A 12,248-nucleotide genomic window follows, 5' to 3' on the forward strand; every position below is an offset into this window, starting at 1 on the left:
AAGCACTCTACCACTGAGGCACTTTCCCAGCCCCTAAAATCCTTTTGTATAAGTACTTAACAATAAATTTTATTTATTTTTTGATCAGGTCATGGGCCTGAACTCTGGGCCTGGGTGCTGTCCCTCCCCTCTTCAGCTCAAGGCTAGTGCTCTACCACTTGAGCCACAGCGCCACTTTCGGCTTTTTTCTTTTTGCTTATGTGGTGCTGAGGAATCAAACCCAGGGCCTCATGCATGCAAGGCAAGCACTCTACCATTGAGCCACCTTCCCAGCCCAACAATAATTTTTAAAGAAGAAATTCAATCAAATGGTAAACTGAAAAAATAGTTAAATAAAATAAAATAAAAACAATTAGGTTTTTAGTTTGAAAAAGAAAATGCCATCTGCAGAAAAACAGATGGAATTGGAGAACATCATGCTGAGATAAGCCAATTCCAAAAAGCCAAATATTTTGTTTTCACTCATATGTGAAACCTGGAGGGTCTGGGAAGGTGGCTCAGTGGTAGAGCGCTTCCCTTGCAAGCATGAGGCCCTGGGTTCGATTCTTCAGCACCATATAAGCAAAAAGAATAAAGCCGGAAGTGGCACTGTGGCTCAAGTAGTAGAGCGCTAGCCTTGAGCTGAAGAGCTCAGGGACAGTGCTCAGGCCCAGAGTTCAAGCCCCACGACTGACCAAAAAAAAAAAAAAAAAAAAATGACAGGAGAGTGAAACAGGCTCTGTTAGGTGGTACCAGCAGGATAGAAGAAGGCTAACAGACTGGATGAAGATGAACACAATTCAAGTAATGAAAACAGAACAAGGAAGCCTATTGAAACTATTTTAAGAATTGGAGAGTGAGTGAAGTAAGGGAAAGTAGTAGAAAGGATCAATTTGATCAGGATATATTATATGAATGTATGGAAATGTCATAATGAACCCTTCCCCATCTTATACAATTAATGTATACTAATCAAAATGAAAGTCCCTGGTGTTCATATATACTTCCTGAGCTCATGGTCTATCACTCAAATAGCATTTGCCAAAATTTGCACCAATTTTGTCTCTAATGTTTCACTTCTGGAAGTGGCTCTAAGCCACCAGTATCTCATGACGCCTCATTGTCCACACCTGTAAAATAAAGCCAGAGTGGCTGGGAAGATTAAGTAACAATCAGAGCACTTCCTCAGAACTTACTTTCTAACAAGAATTGTTCTTCCTGTTTCACTGGATTCATTCAACCTTCACAACAACCCAACTAGGCAGATACTCAAGTAAGAAAATTGAAGGGCAAAGAGGTGACATAAAATTCCTAAGATTGCCCAGTCAAGAAATGAACAAGCAGAGGTAAGAACCAGAAAGCCGGGCTCCAGAGCCCACCTGCTACCCACCACAGTGCCTAGCCAGCCAGGAACTTACCTCCCGAAGCAGGCGTGCTTCCAGGAGTTCATGGTAGGCTTTGGCAGACTCCTCAAACCTGTCATGTTTCTGCAGATCCAGGGCCTTATGGTATAAGGCAAAAGCCTCTGCTTCCTGCAAACCAAGATAGATGTTTTCATATAGTCAAAAGTTTATCCATTTTAAACCAATTATGCAATACTCATTGACACATTAACTGTCAGCTGTACACTCTATAGTGGAATTAACCCCAGTTTCCCCAGAGATCATCATTAGAAGAGCCCTTTATGAGCCCCCAAGCAGACACCAGCAATGCAGGCAGCAATGAGTCTAGGCAACAGCATAGACAATATAGAGAGCCAAAGCAGAGAGTCAGAGCATCCAAGGTAGGAACCCAGTAGCCCTTTCTAGGTGAAAGCAAAAGAGTGGTCACATAGGCCAGAGTAACCAAGACAATCAAAAGGAGTATATATGGCATTATAAGAAGTCAAGTTTTGGGCTTTGCCCACGGTTTCTCAGATGTAGCTTCTTGAATCCTTGGAATTTCCTGAGTGATAGGGTGAAACAAGTGTTTCCTGTTGAGTTTATGTTAACGTGATGACATGTAACTGAAGCCCTTAGATAGCTTGTTGATAGGCCTAGTGGCAATGAGTAGAGGGCTTAAACTCACTTGCACACCATCATTGCCTCCAGGGAGGAAAGGGGAGCTGAAATCGTGTTCACCATTGTTGATGTAATCCATTACACCGATGTAATAGAACTTCCATTTAAAAAAAAAAAAACTAAGAGGTGGATCTGGAGTACTTCTGAGTTGGTGCTGGGAGGGTGGTACACCCAGAGAGGACATGCAAACTCTGTACTCACCATACCTTGCCCTATGCATTCCTTCTACTTGGTTGTTCTTGAATTGTATCCTTTCTAATAAGCTGGTAAGTGAATCATACTAGAAAATTATAAAACCTAAAATAGGAGTTAAGAATTTTTTTTATTTTAAAGCCAAGCCAGACAGAATTGTGGATATCCTGGTACTTAATACCTGCAGTTGGCACCTGAAGTGAGGGAAGTCTACAGGGCTGAGTCGTTAACTTGTAGAGTTGCACATTAACTCTGGGTGATCAGTATCAGAACTAACTGAACTGCAGGACACACTACTTGGTGTCTGGGGAGCTGGAAATTCTGTTGGGGTGGAAGAAAAACACTCCACACATCTGAATGCCAGAAGTTCTGTGAGTAAACCAATTCAATGTGGTTTCTGTCTTTTCTTTTCTTTTCTCTCTCCCTCCCTTTTTCCCTCCTTTCTGAACCCCCCCCCCCCCCCCCCCCCGCCAGTCCCGGGGCTTGAATTCAGGGCCTGGGTACTATCCCTGAGCCTCTCTGTGCTCAAGGCTAGCACTCTACCACTTGAGCCACAGTACCATTTCCAGCTTTTTCTGAGTAGTTTATTGGAGATAAAGAGTTTCATGGACTTTCCTGCCCTTGGCTGGCTTCAAACCTGGACCCTCAGACCTCAGCCTCCTGAGTAACTAAGATTACAGGCGTGAGCCACCAGCTCCTGGCTCCTCCTTGCTTCTCTATCTCTTGTTTTCTCTGTCTTTCCCTCTCCCTCCCTGGTGGAAATTGAACTCAAGGCCTCATACATCTAACTACTACTAAGCCTTCCCATGCCCTCCTCTGCTTTCTTTTTCTTTTTTTAATTTGTTGTCGATGTCTAGAGAGGTTACAGTTACATAAAGGCACATAAAGTCAGATAAAGAGTACGTTTCTTCTTGGACATTTCTTTTCTTCATGTACTCCCTCCTCTGCTTTCTACCAGACACTCTGCCTTAGCCTAATCATTCCCTGGAGAGAATGACAACTTCCTCCAACAACCCCACTATACCACACTGACATCCCTATAGACCAAAGATAGCTGATTAAAACACTTCTGAAAGAGCTCTGAAATTGTCCTAATTTCACCCATAAGAGAGGGCAGGGGACGTATATTTATTCCAGGGAAATAAAAGATAGGAACAAACCCTTGTTATGCTGTAATATGGCATGGGTGGAAAAATGAACAGATAAGTGGGTGGTAGGAGAAAGGAGTGAGGAAGAAAAGGGAAGAGAGGGGAGGGGAAAAAGAGGAAAAGAAAGGAAGCTGGCTGAAATGGAAGAGTTATTAAGCAACGTGGTAGAGAAAAATAACCAAGATCCTAGAAAGGCAAAGTTGAACTTGGCTCCTTCACTTATCTGGAGCCAGATTCCAGGCAAGATGTGCCTCTCAAGGGTCTCATTACATTGCAAGTGAAGGCAATACTCTAGAGAAATTTAAAGCATGCCTATATAAACATTCTACTGCTTCCTCCGTTTGCAAACCCCTGAAGCCTGCACAAAGAGTGGAAAGGTGGCCTCAGCTGGAGAAGCAGTCCCTGGAACTAACAGGACTTCATATTCACTCACAGAATATTAACTGTCTCCTACATGACACAGTTTTAACATGAGATGGAGAACTAGCCATCTTTCAAAATGGAATTTCCCCCTCAAGCACCATTAAAGAGATGTTACATACCTGAGCCTCCTTTGTCTGGGTTTTATGACTTTTAAAGCTTCCTTCATGATCATCCTCAACCGTAGAACTGGCATTTAAGGCTGCAATTCGAATCTAGAAATAGAGTTTAGAGGAAAAAGAAGTGCTGTTTTCACAGAAATACAATTACATTCCAGCATATAATCCATTCTACCTTGAAAACGACAAGGGGTCAAGATGTGATGGCATATGCCTGTAAAGCAGCAATAAGGAGGCTGAGGCAGGAGGATTGTGAGTTCAGGCCAGCCTGTGCTATATAACAAGACTATCTCAAAACAAAACAAAACAAAACAAAAAAAGCTTTAAAGGAAATGACCCACATGTGATCATCTCTGGGGGAAAAAAAAAATCAAGGAATAGGACATGCCTGAGAAACTATGCTAATCTGTATGAGCAGCACATCCCAGGCACTATCCACCATATATGGGCAGAGGCTGGGGACACCCCAGCAAGAGCCCAACACAGTAGAAGAAAACAATTCTAGAAAAACAATTCCAAAAGAATATGTTAAGTTTGTGCTCTCCCAACAACTGTGGTAAGATTCACAAGCAAAATCAACAGCCAATCATTCAAACCTATCCTAAGAGAGTATGTGCTGTACAATGAGAGCTTTCAGTGTCCACCAGAAAATACCCCTCACATCTAAAGGCAAAATATCAAAACACCACTGGTGCCAGCACCATAGGTAGGCATCTGTCCTTACCATATTCAGGGATTCAGCACTACAACGGAGGATCACTTCCCATCACTGGGAAAGACTGTGCCAGTCCACAAATCTAGGGAAGGAACAAGACAGACTGAGAAAGGGCTCAGAACAAACAGGAATACCACAGTGCTAGCGAACATCTGTTTTAGAAATACAATAGAAAAAAGAAAAACACAATTGGACTCAGGTTGGCCAGTTTGAAGGCTGCAAAAAAGACAGAATTGACAAGAATGCAGAGATATTGGAATTTCACAAGTTGCTACTGGGAATGTAAAATGGTGTGAAGCTGCAGAAGTCTGGCATGCCCTCAAAATGCTAGTGAGAATTAGCATGAAAGGTAGAAGCTCCACTCTGTGTACCTAACCAAGGAAAATGAAAACATACCCACATTACTCAAAATGTTCATGGTAACATTATTTATGACAGGTTAAGAGGTGAAAACACCTCTTAAATGTCCATAAGCTGAAGAATAGACAAATAAAATGTTGTGTATACACACAAGGGAATATTATAAAATACTGTATGTATACCTAAGGCATTATTCAGCCATAAAAGAAAAAGTCTGATAAATACTATGACATGGAGGAACCACTAAAATACTAAGCTAAATAAAACCATACACACAGAAATGGTGAGACAAAAGATAAACAAATTCAGCAATGGTACTCTCTGGACACTATGTTGAAAATGAACCATACAACTTATGGGGCATGAGGGAAAAACTGGGAGAGAGCAAAGGAAGGGGTAACATTTTCCAAAAAGAAATATAGTCTTTACCTGACTTATGTAACTATAACCCTTCTGTAGATCAGTTTATAATAACAATTTTTTTAATTTAAATGCCACACACACAAAAAACCATATTACCTGATTCCAAATATATGACAAAGCAGATTAGTAAGCCGGGGAATGCTATGGTTTGAATAACAGTGTTACAAAGTAATGAGACCTCTAACAGGTGATTAGGTCATTAGGAGAAATTAACACCTTTCTAGTAGGAGTGAGAATTAAGTGCTCTGCTACTGAATTACTTTATAGTGTGCTATTCAAAACAGGACTGGCTCTCCCACTTTGTCTCTTTGGTACAGATCTGCTTGCCATTCCACTTTTCACCATGACTTGAAAGTAGCAAAATACCCTTATTAGACATAGCCAACCTATCTTGAACAATTTCCAGAACTATCAGAGAAAATAAATCATTATCCTTTAAAAATTATTGTCGGTGGCTCACACTTGTAATCCTAGCTACTCAGAAGGCTGAGATCTGAGGATCATGGTTCAAAGCCAGCCCAAGTAAGAAAGTCCATGAGATTCTTATCTCCAATAAACTACTCCAAGAAAGCTAGAAGTGGTGCTGTGACTCAAATGGTAAGTGGTGCTGTGGCTCAAATGGTAGAGCACTAGCCTTGAGCAAAAAGGTCAGAGATGGCACCCAGGCCCTGAGTTCAAGCCCCAGGACCAGCACAAAAACAAAAACTAGAACAAAAACCTGTTTCAAGAATTCTGTTATAACAAAGAAAACAACTAAGACTAAGTGACTATTAATGGGCCTAGGGTTTCTTTAGGGGGTGATAAAAATGTTTTAAAATTGATTTGTGGTTACGCAATTTTGTTAATAAATTAAAACATTAAATAGGGAATTATACACATGTGACTTACAGCTCAATAAAGCTTTTTTTAAAAAAGAAAAAGAAAAAAAAAGGGACCCAGAATGTGGCTTAGTGGTAGAGTGTTTGCTTAATATGCATGAAGCCCTGGGTTTGATTCTTCAGTACCACATACACAGAAACACAGAAAAAAAACAGAAGTGGTGCTAGGGCTCAAATGGTATAGTGCTAGCCTTGAGCAAAAGAAGCTCTGAGACAGTTCCTAGGCTCTGACTGGTACCAAAAAAAGATGACTGCAGTTCAAATGCAGCAGTGATAGGAAGGAGATACACACTTGACATGCAGTCAAGGAAAGAAAAGGGCACTCCCAATTAAATCCGCAAGGGCAAGAGATGAACTCATAAGAAGTTCCATCTTGGAGGCCAGGGGTCTCTCAGGAAGCTGAGATCTGGAAGATGGCAATTCAAATGGCCTGGTAGGAAAAAAAAAAACAACTCTCTAACTAACCAACAAATAATCTGGGCTGGAATCATAACTCAAATGGTAGAGTGCTAGCTGTATGCAAAAAAGCCACACCAGAGAGTGAGACCCAAGTTCAAGTCCATTATTGACACGCACGCGCACACACATACACACAAAGTGTAATGGTGGCTACCCGAGGCTGGTTGTAAGGGTCAACAGAATTAATGTTTAATGAGGATAGAGGTTCAATCATCCCAAATGAAAACAGTCCTGGAGATAGACTATGGGGATGGCTGCAAACAATGTCAACATACGCCACTGAATTGTACTCTGAAAAATGCTTAAAATGCAAATATTATTGTATGTTTTATTACAGTGTTAAAAAAACAAAACTAATTGAGGAATGTAGGTCAATGGAAGAGCACTGCCCTGGCATGTGCCAGGTTCTGGGTTTGGTTTTTGGTATCACATAAGAAAAACAAACCAAGGGCAGAATTTGGCTTGGTGGTAGAGTTGCTTGCCTAGCATGCATGAAGCCCTGGGTTTGATTTCTCACATAAACAGAAAAAGCCAGAAGTGGTGCTGTGGTTCAAGTGGTAGAACACTAACTAGATTTGAGCAGAGAGGCTCAGGGACAGAGCCCAGGCCCTGAGTTCAAGCCCCAGGACTGGGGGGTGGGAGGGAATCAAGCTGGGAAGCCAGTAGCTCAAGCCTGTAATCCTAGCTACTCAGGAGGCTTAGATTTGAGGATATGGTTCAAAGCCAACCCAGGCAGGAAAGTCCATGAGATTCTTATCTCCAATTAACCACCAGAAAACCAGAAGTGGTGCTGTGGCTCAAGTGGTAGAGTGCTTGCCTTGAGCTGAAGAGCTTAGGGACAGCACCCAGGCCCAGAGTTCAAGCCCCATCACTGACCAAAAAAAAAAAAAAAAGAGAGAAGGAGGAGGAGGAGGAGGTGGTGGAAAGAAAAAGAAAAGAAATCAATAGAATAAAAGTTCCCAATAGAAGATGAACATATTTCAAAGTATAAGCCCGCAGCTCAGGGTGCATATCAGCAGCACAAGCCTCCCTGTGTCTCTCAACAGCCAGAGCCCCAGCAGCCAAGGATAGAACCCCAGCTAGAAATCATAAAAGATGAGGATGCTGCTCAGGCCACCTTTTCCACCAGCTGAATCCCAGAAAACCCAAATCACCTCTCCAACCACTGCCCTCACCAATGAATGGGCCCTCAATAGTTACTCATTGACTAACATTTTTCCCCCACCATTTATTAACAAGGTTGACTGTTCTACTTAGGCCTGAAATTGAAAGAGCACTGGATTTAAACTGAAGATTTCTGACCATGACTGGGTTCTGTCTTTGATCCTTTAGCAGCCTTGGTGTCCTTGTGTATAAAATGAGACAACATGGTATGGCCTGAGTAGACTGGGAGCTCCTTGCCCAGAATTGGGCAGACGCAGTCAAGACTCCCCAAGTCACACCAACACTCTGCAGCTCCTCAGAAGCTCTCAATAACTTTTAGCTGAATGAAGCCAGTCAACTAGCCTTGCTTCTGCTCCCCTGCCACTCTTCAGAGGCAAGGGAGAAGTCAGAGATTGACAAATCTAGTCAATGTCTGTTTGGCAGGTACAGTTCCAGATCTCAGCAAGTCTACTAAGATGCCAACTGCATCTTTATGGTGAAAAATAAGACAAAGGCCCAGAGATAGTTGAGGAATCAGATCTCTGAGGTAGTAAGTAGCTGGGTGTGTGTATATAAGTGACAGAACACCAATAAAGCCATCATGCAAGGAGCAAATCTTCTCTTTCAAGAAAAAAGCTCATATGCTTCCTACCTCCACACACAACTAGCAAATTACACTAAGCCTGTGCTTTAACTTAAGTTGTCTTTGTGACTCCAGGACCATAAGAGATACAGTTTTAATTTCAAGAGTTGACAGGCGATAACCACTGAATGATCAGGCAATGATATAAATAAAAACCACAACGAGGGGCTGGGAAGGTAGCTCAGTGGTAGAGTGCTTGCCTTGCATGCATAAGGCCCTGGGTTCGATTCCTCAGCACCACATAATCAGAAAAAGCCAGAAGTGGCACTGTGGCTCAAGTGGTAGAGTGCTAGCCTTGAGCTGAAGAGCTGAGAAACAGTGCCCAGGCCCAGAGTTCATGCCCATGACCGACCAAAAAAAAAAAAGCATGTAAAGCTGGGTGCCAGTGGCTCATACCTATAATCCTAGCTACTCAGGAAGCTCAGATCTGAGTTCACAGTTCAAAGCCAGCCCTGGCAGGAAAATCTTATCTTCAGTTAACCAACAGAAAACCAGAAGTAGAACTGTGGCTCAAAGTGGTAGAGCACTAGCCTTGAGCTGAAGAGCTTGGGGACAGTACCCAGCCCCCGCGTTTAAGGCCCACAACCAAAAAAACAAACAAACAAACAAAAAACTCATGATGAGATATCATGTCACCCTTACTAGGGTGGCTATTATCAAAAACAAACAAAACAAGAAGTGTGCAGTAGCTTGAGCATATAATTGAGAAGCAAAGATCAGAAGATTGCAGTTTGAGGCCAGCCTCAACATAAAAATTATCCAAACAAAACATACTCTTATCTCTAATTAACCAGAAAAAAATTCCACAAGTGGAAGTGTGGCTAAAGTGGTAGCCAGCCATGATAGGGGGAAAAAAAAATCAAGGTAGCAAAGCCCTGAGTTCAAACTGCAAACAACAACTATAAACTAGAATGTGAGGGAACCCAAAATGAAATAGTAGCACTAACAATAAACTTAGCGTTATTACAACTAACGTTGAGCACTGGGGCAATGCTCAAAAGAGAAAGAACTGGCCTAGCAAGTACATGATTCTGAGTTCAAACCTTGTACTACCCCCTGCCCCTACCCCCAAAAAAAGAAGGGCGCAAGGAAGAACCAACCTAAATAACTGGAAAACAGTATCTTGACTGAATAAAGACAAAAAGAACTGTATGGTTCCATGATTAAGGCTGTAAAAAAGAAAAAAGAAAAAGAAATGAGTCTGGAACCCTTTACATTGCTATAAAGAGTTCAAAAAAGTGATGAAGAGCCAGGCACCGGTGGCTCCTGCTTATAATCCTAGCTATGCAAAAGGTTGAGATCTGGGCAGGAAAGTCCATGAGACTCCTATCTCCAATTAAGTACCAAAAAGCTGGAAGTGAAGCTGTAACTCAAGTGAGAGTACCAGCCATCAGTGGAAAAGCTCAGGGACAGAGCCCAGGCCCTGAGTTCAAGTCGCACTACTGAAAAAGAAAAAAAGTGATGGTAGTCCACTGATAGGAAACAGAAATAAACCAAATAACATTCTAAATAGACAATGGAGAAGCAGTAAGCAACAAAATAATAATAGTAATGGATTTTAATGCAAAGAATGAAACGAATATCCATGATCCATGCTGATACAAATAAGTAATCAAATCAACAAATGAGAGAATGCACCTTAGTAGATTTTCAATCAATAAATGTAGAAGGAAAGAGAGAATGAATAGCAAATTTTTCTGAGGCAAATATCAAAAGATTCACAAATGTATGGTAAGGTCAGTGGGCTTGAATTTGTAGAAAATCAGAATATGCATCCTCTCTAAGTACTTCCTCCAAGCTACATGTTAACTAAAAAGGGTATAACAGTAACTTTTTAGTGTAGAAACCTGGCAGGCATCAACCAAAGCAAGCTATGAAAGTAAACACTACATATAAAATGACATATCAACATCATGGGCTCCCTCATGGAATATACCGAGGGCACAAAAGTAAATGTCTGCAATATTCTGGCCAAAAATGCATAACGTCATCCAATCACTGGACAGACCCCAATGGGAGAAAATTAACTGATCAATTCCAGCATCCCAAGATAAATACAATCACTAATCTGTATTCACCAGTAAATAAACAAAAATAAAAATACAGATCATTATTCTTTAAATATATTAAGGCTAGCGAAGACAAGAAAAGACAGAGTAACTATTATGGACTACAGTAAACCAAAGAAAAACAGCTAAATGTAACACAAAATCTTGGTCATGATCCTGGAATGAAAATAGAAGCCTAAGCCAGTGGCTCACACCTGTAATCCTAGCTACTCGAGAGCCTGAGATCTGAGGATTGAGGTTCAATGCCAACCTGGGCAGGGAACTCCCTGAGACTCTTATCTTCAATAAACTATTCAGGGCTGGGAAAGTGGCTCATGAGGCCCTGGGTTCGATTCCTCAGCACCACATAAACAGAAAAAAAAAAAGCCGGAAGTGGCGCTGTGGCTCAAGTGGTAGAGTGATAGCCTTGAGCTAAAGAGCTGAAGAGCTGAAGGACAGCATCCAGGCCCAGAGTTCAGGCCCACGACCGGACCCAAAAAATAAAAAATAAAATAAATAAATAAATAAAATAAACTATTCAGAAAAGCCGGAAGTGGTGTAGTGGCTCAAGTGGTAGAGCTCTAGCCTTGAGCAAAAGAAGCTCAAAGAGAGCTGGGAAGGTGGCTCAGTGGTAGAGAGCATGCCTTGCATGCATGAGGCCCTGGGTTCGATTCTCAGCACCACATAAGCAAAAAGAAAAAAGCCGGAAGTGGCACTGTGGCTCAAGTGGTAGACCACTAGCCTTGAGCTGAAAAGCTGAGGGACAGTGCCGAGGCCCAGAGTTCAGGCCCCACGACCAGACCCCCCCCCCCAAAAAAAGAAGAAGATCAAAGACAGCACCTAACACCAGAGTTCAAGCCCCAGGAATGACAAAAGAAAAAGAAAGAGAAAAGAGGAGATGGGAGGGGAGGGGAGAAGAGAGTAGGAGGAGGATGGGGGAGGAAGAAGAAGAGGAGAACAGAGAAGGGGGGAGGAGGGGGGAGGAGGAGGAGGAGGAAGAAAAATAGAAGCCTGGCAAAAAACATGGTAAAATCTGAATGATGTCTGTAGTGTAATTACATTGTAATACCAATATAGTTTCTTGCTCTTAATACATGGACTATAATTATGTAAGATATAAACACCAGGAAAAACAGGGTACAGGACATAGGAAATTCTACTTAATGTTGCGGTTTTTCCTCTATGCCTAAAATTCCTTTAAAATTTTAAAAACAACAAATAGCCATTTAAGATTATGCATTGATCATCACATGTATAAGCAATTCAAGGATGGTAACCATGAATTTACTGTTCATCATAAACCCCAGAAGGAGACAAAAACCAGCTACAGAAGAAAGATAAAAGTACAGGTTGGAACCAGACACTGGTGGATTAAGCCTGTAATCCTATCAAGCCAGGAAGTATAGCTGTGGGTCAGTAGTAGAGTGCTAGCTTTGGGCAAAAAAGTTCAGGGACAGTGCCCAGGCCCTGAGTTCAAGCCCTAGGACTGGAACAAAAGAGGAAGGACCAGCACAAAAGAGGAATGAGGAGAAGAGAAGGGGGGGGAGGGGGAAGAGAGGCCAACAGACAAGCATGAGGCCCTAAATTCAAGCCTTAGTTTGTATTTTTTTAAGTGCAAGTTGAACCAGAGATATTTCAGATTTCAGATTGAAATATTTGCA

The 12,248-nt window shown here is 41.9% G+C and overlaps 1 protein-coding gene across 3 annotated transcripts in view; it reads right to left on the reverse strand.

Annotated features, from left to right (window-relative positions):
- Nucleotides 1-12,248, reverse strand: part of Cabin1 (calcineurin binding protein 1) — a 147,828-nt gene that overhangs the window by 134,456 nt on the left and 1,124 nt on the right. For all 3 annotated transcript variants that reach the window (XM_069994444.1, XM_069994441.1, XM_069994443.1), the window contains exons 2-4: nt 4,643-4,715; nt 3,922-4,014; nt 1,398-1,511 (exon numbers count right to left, since the gene is read on the reverse strand). In XM_069994444.1, the coding sequence (XP_069850545.1) occupies nt 1,398-1,511; nt 3,922-4,014; nt 4,643-4,645 (210 nt within the window). In that variant the 5' untranslated portion in view covers nt 4,646-4,715. The remainder of the gene's footprint in view (nt 1-1,397; nt 1,512-3,921; nt 4,015-4,642; nt 4,716-12,248) is intronic.

Source organism: Dipodomys merriami, unplaced genomic scaffold, assembly GCF_024711535.1.
Source record: "Dipodomys merriami isolate MVZ:Mamm:240054 unplaced genomic scaffold, mDipMer1.0.p SCAF_45, whole genome shotgun sequence".
Lineage (NCBI taxonomy): Eukaryota > Metazoa > Chordata > Mammalia > Rodentia > Heteromyidae > Dipodomys > Dipodomys merriami.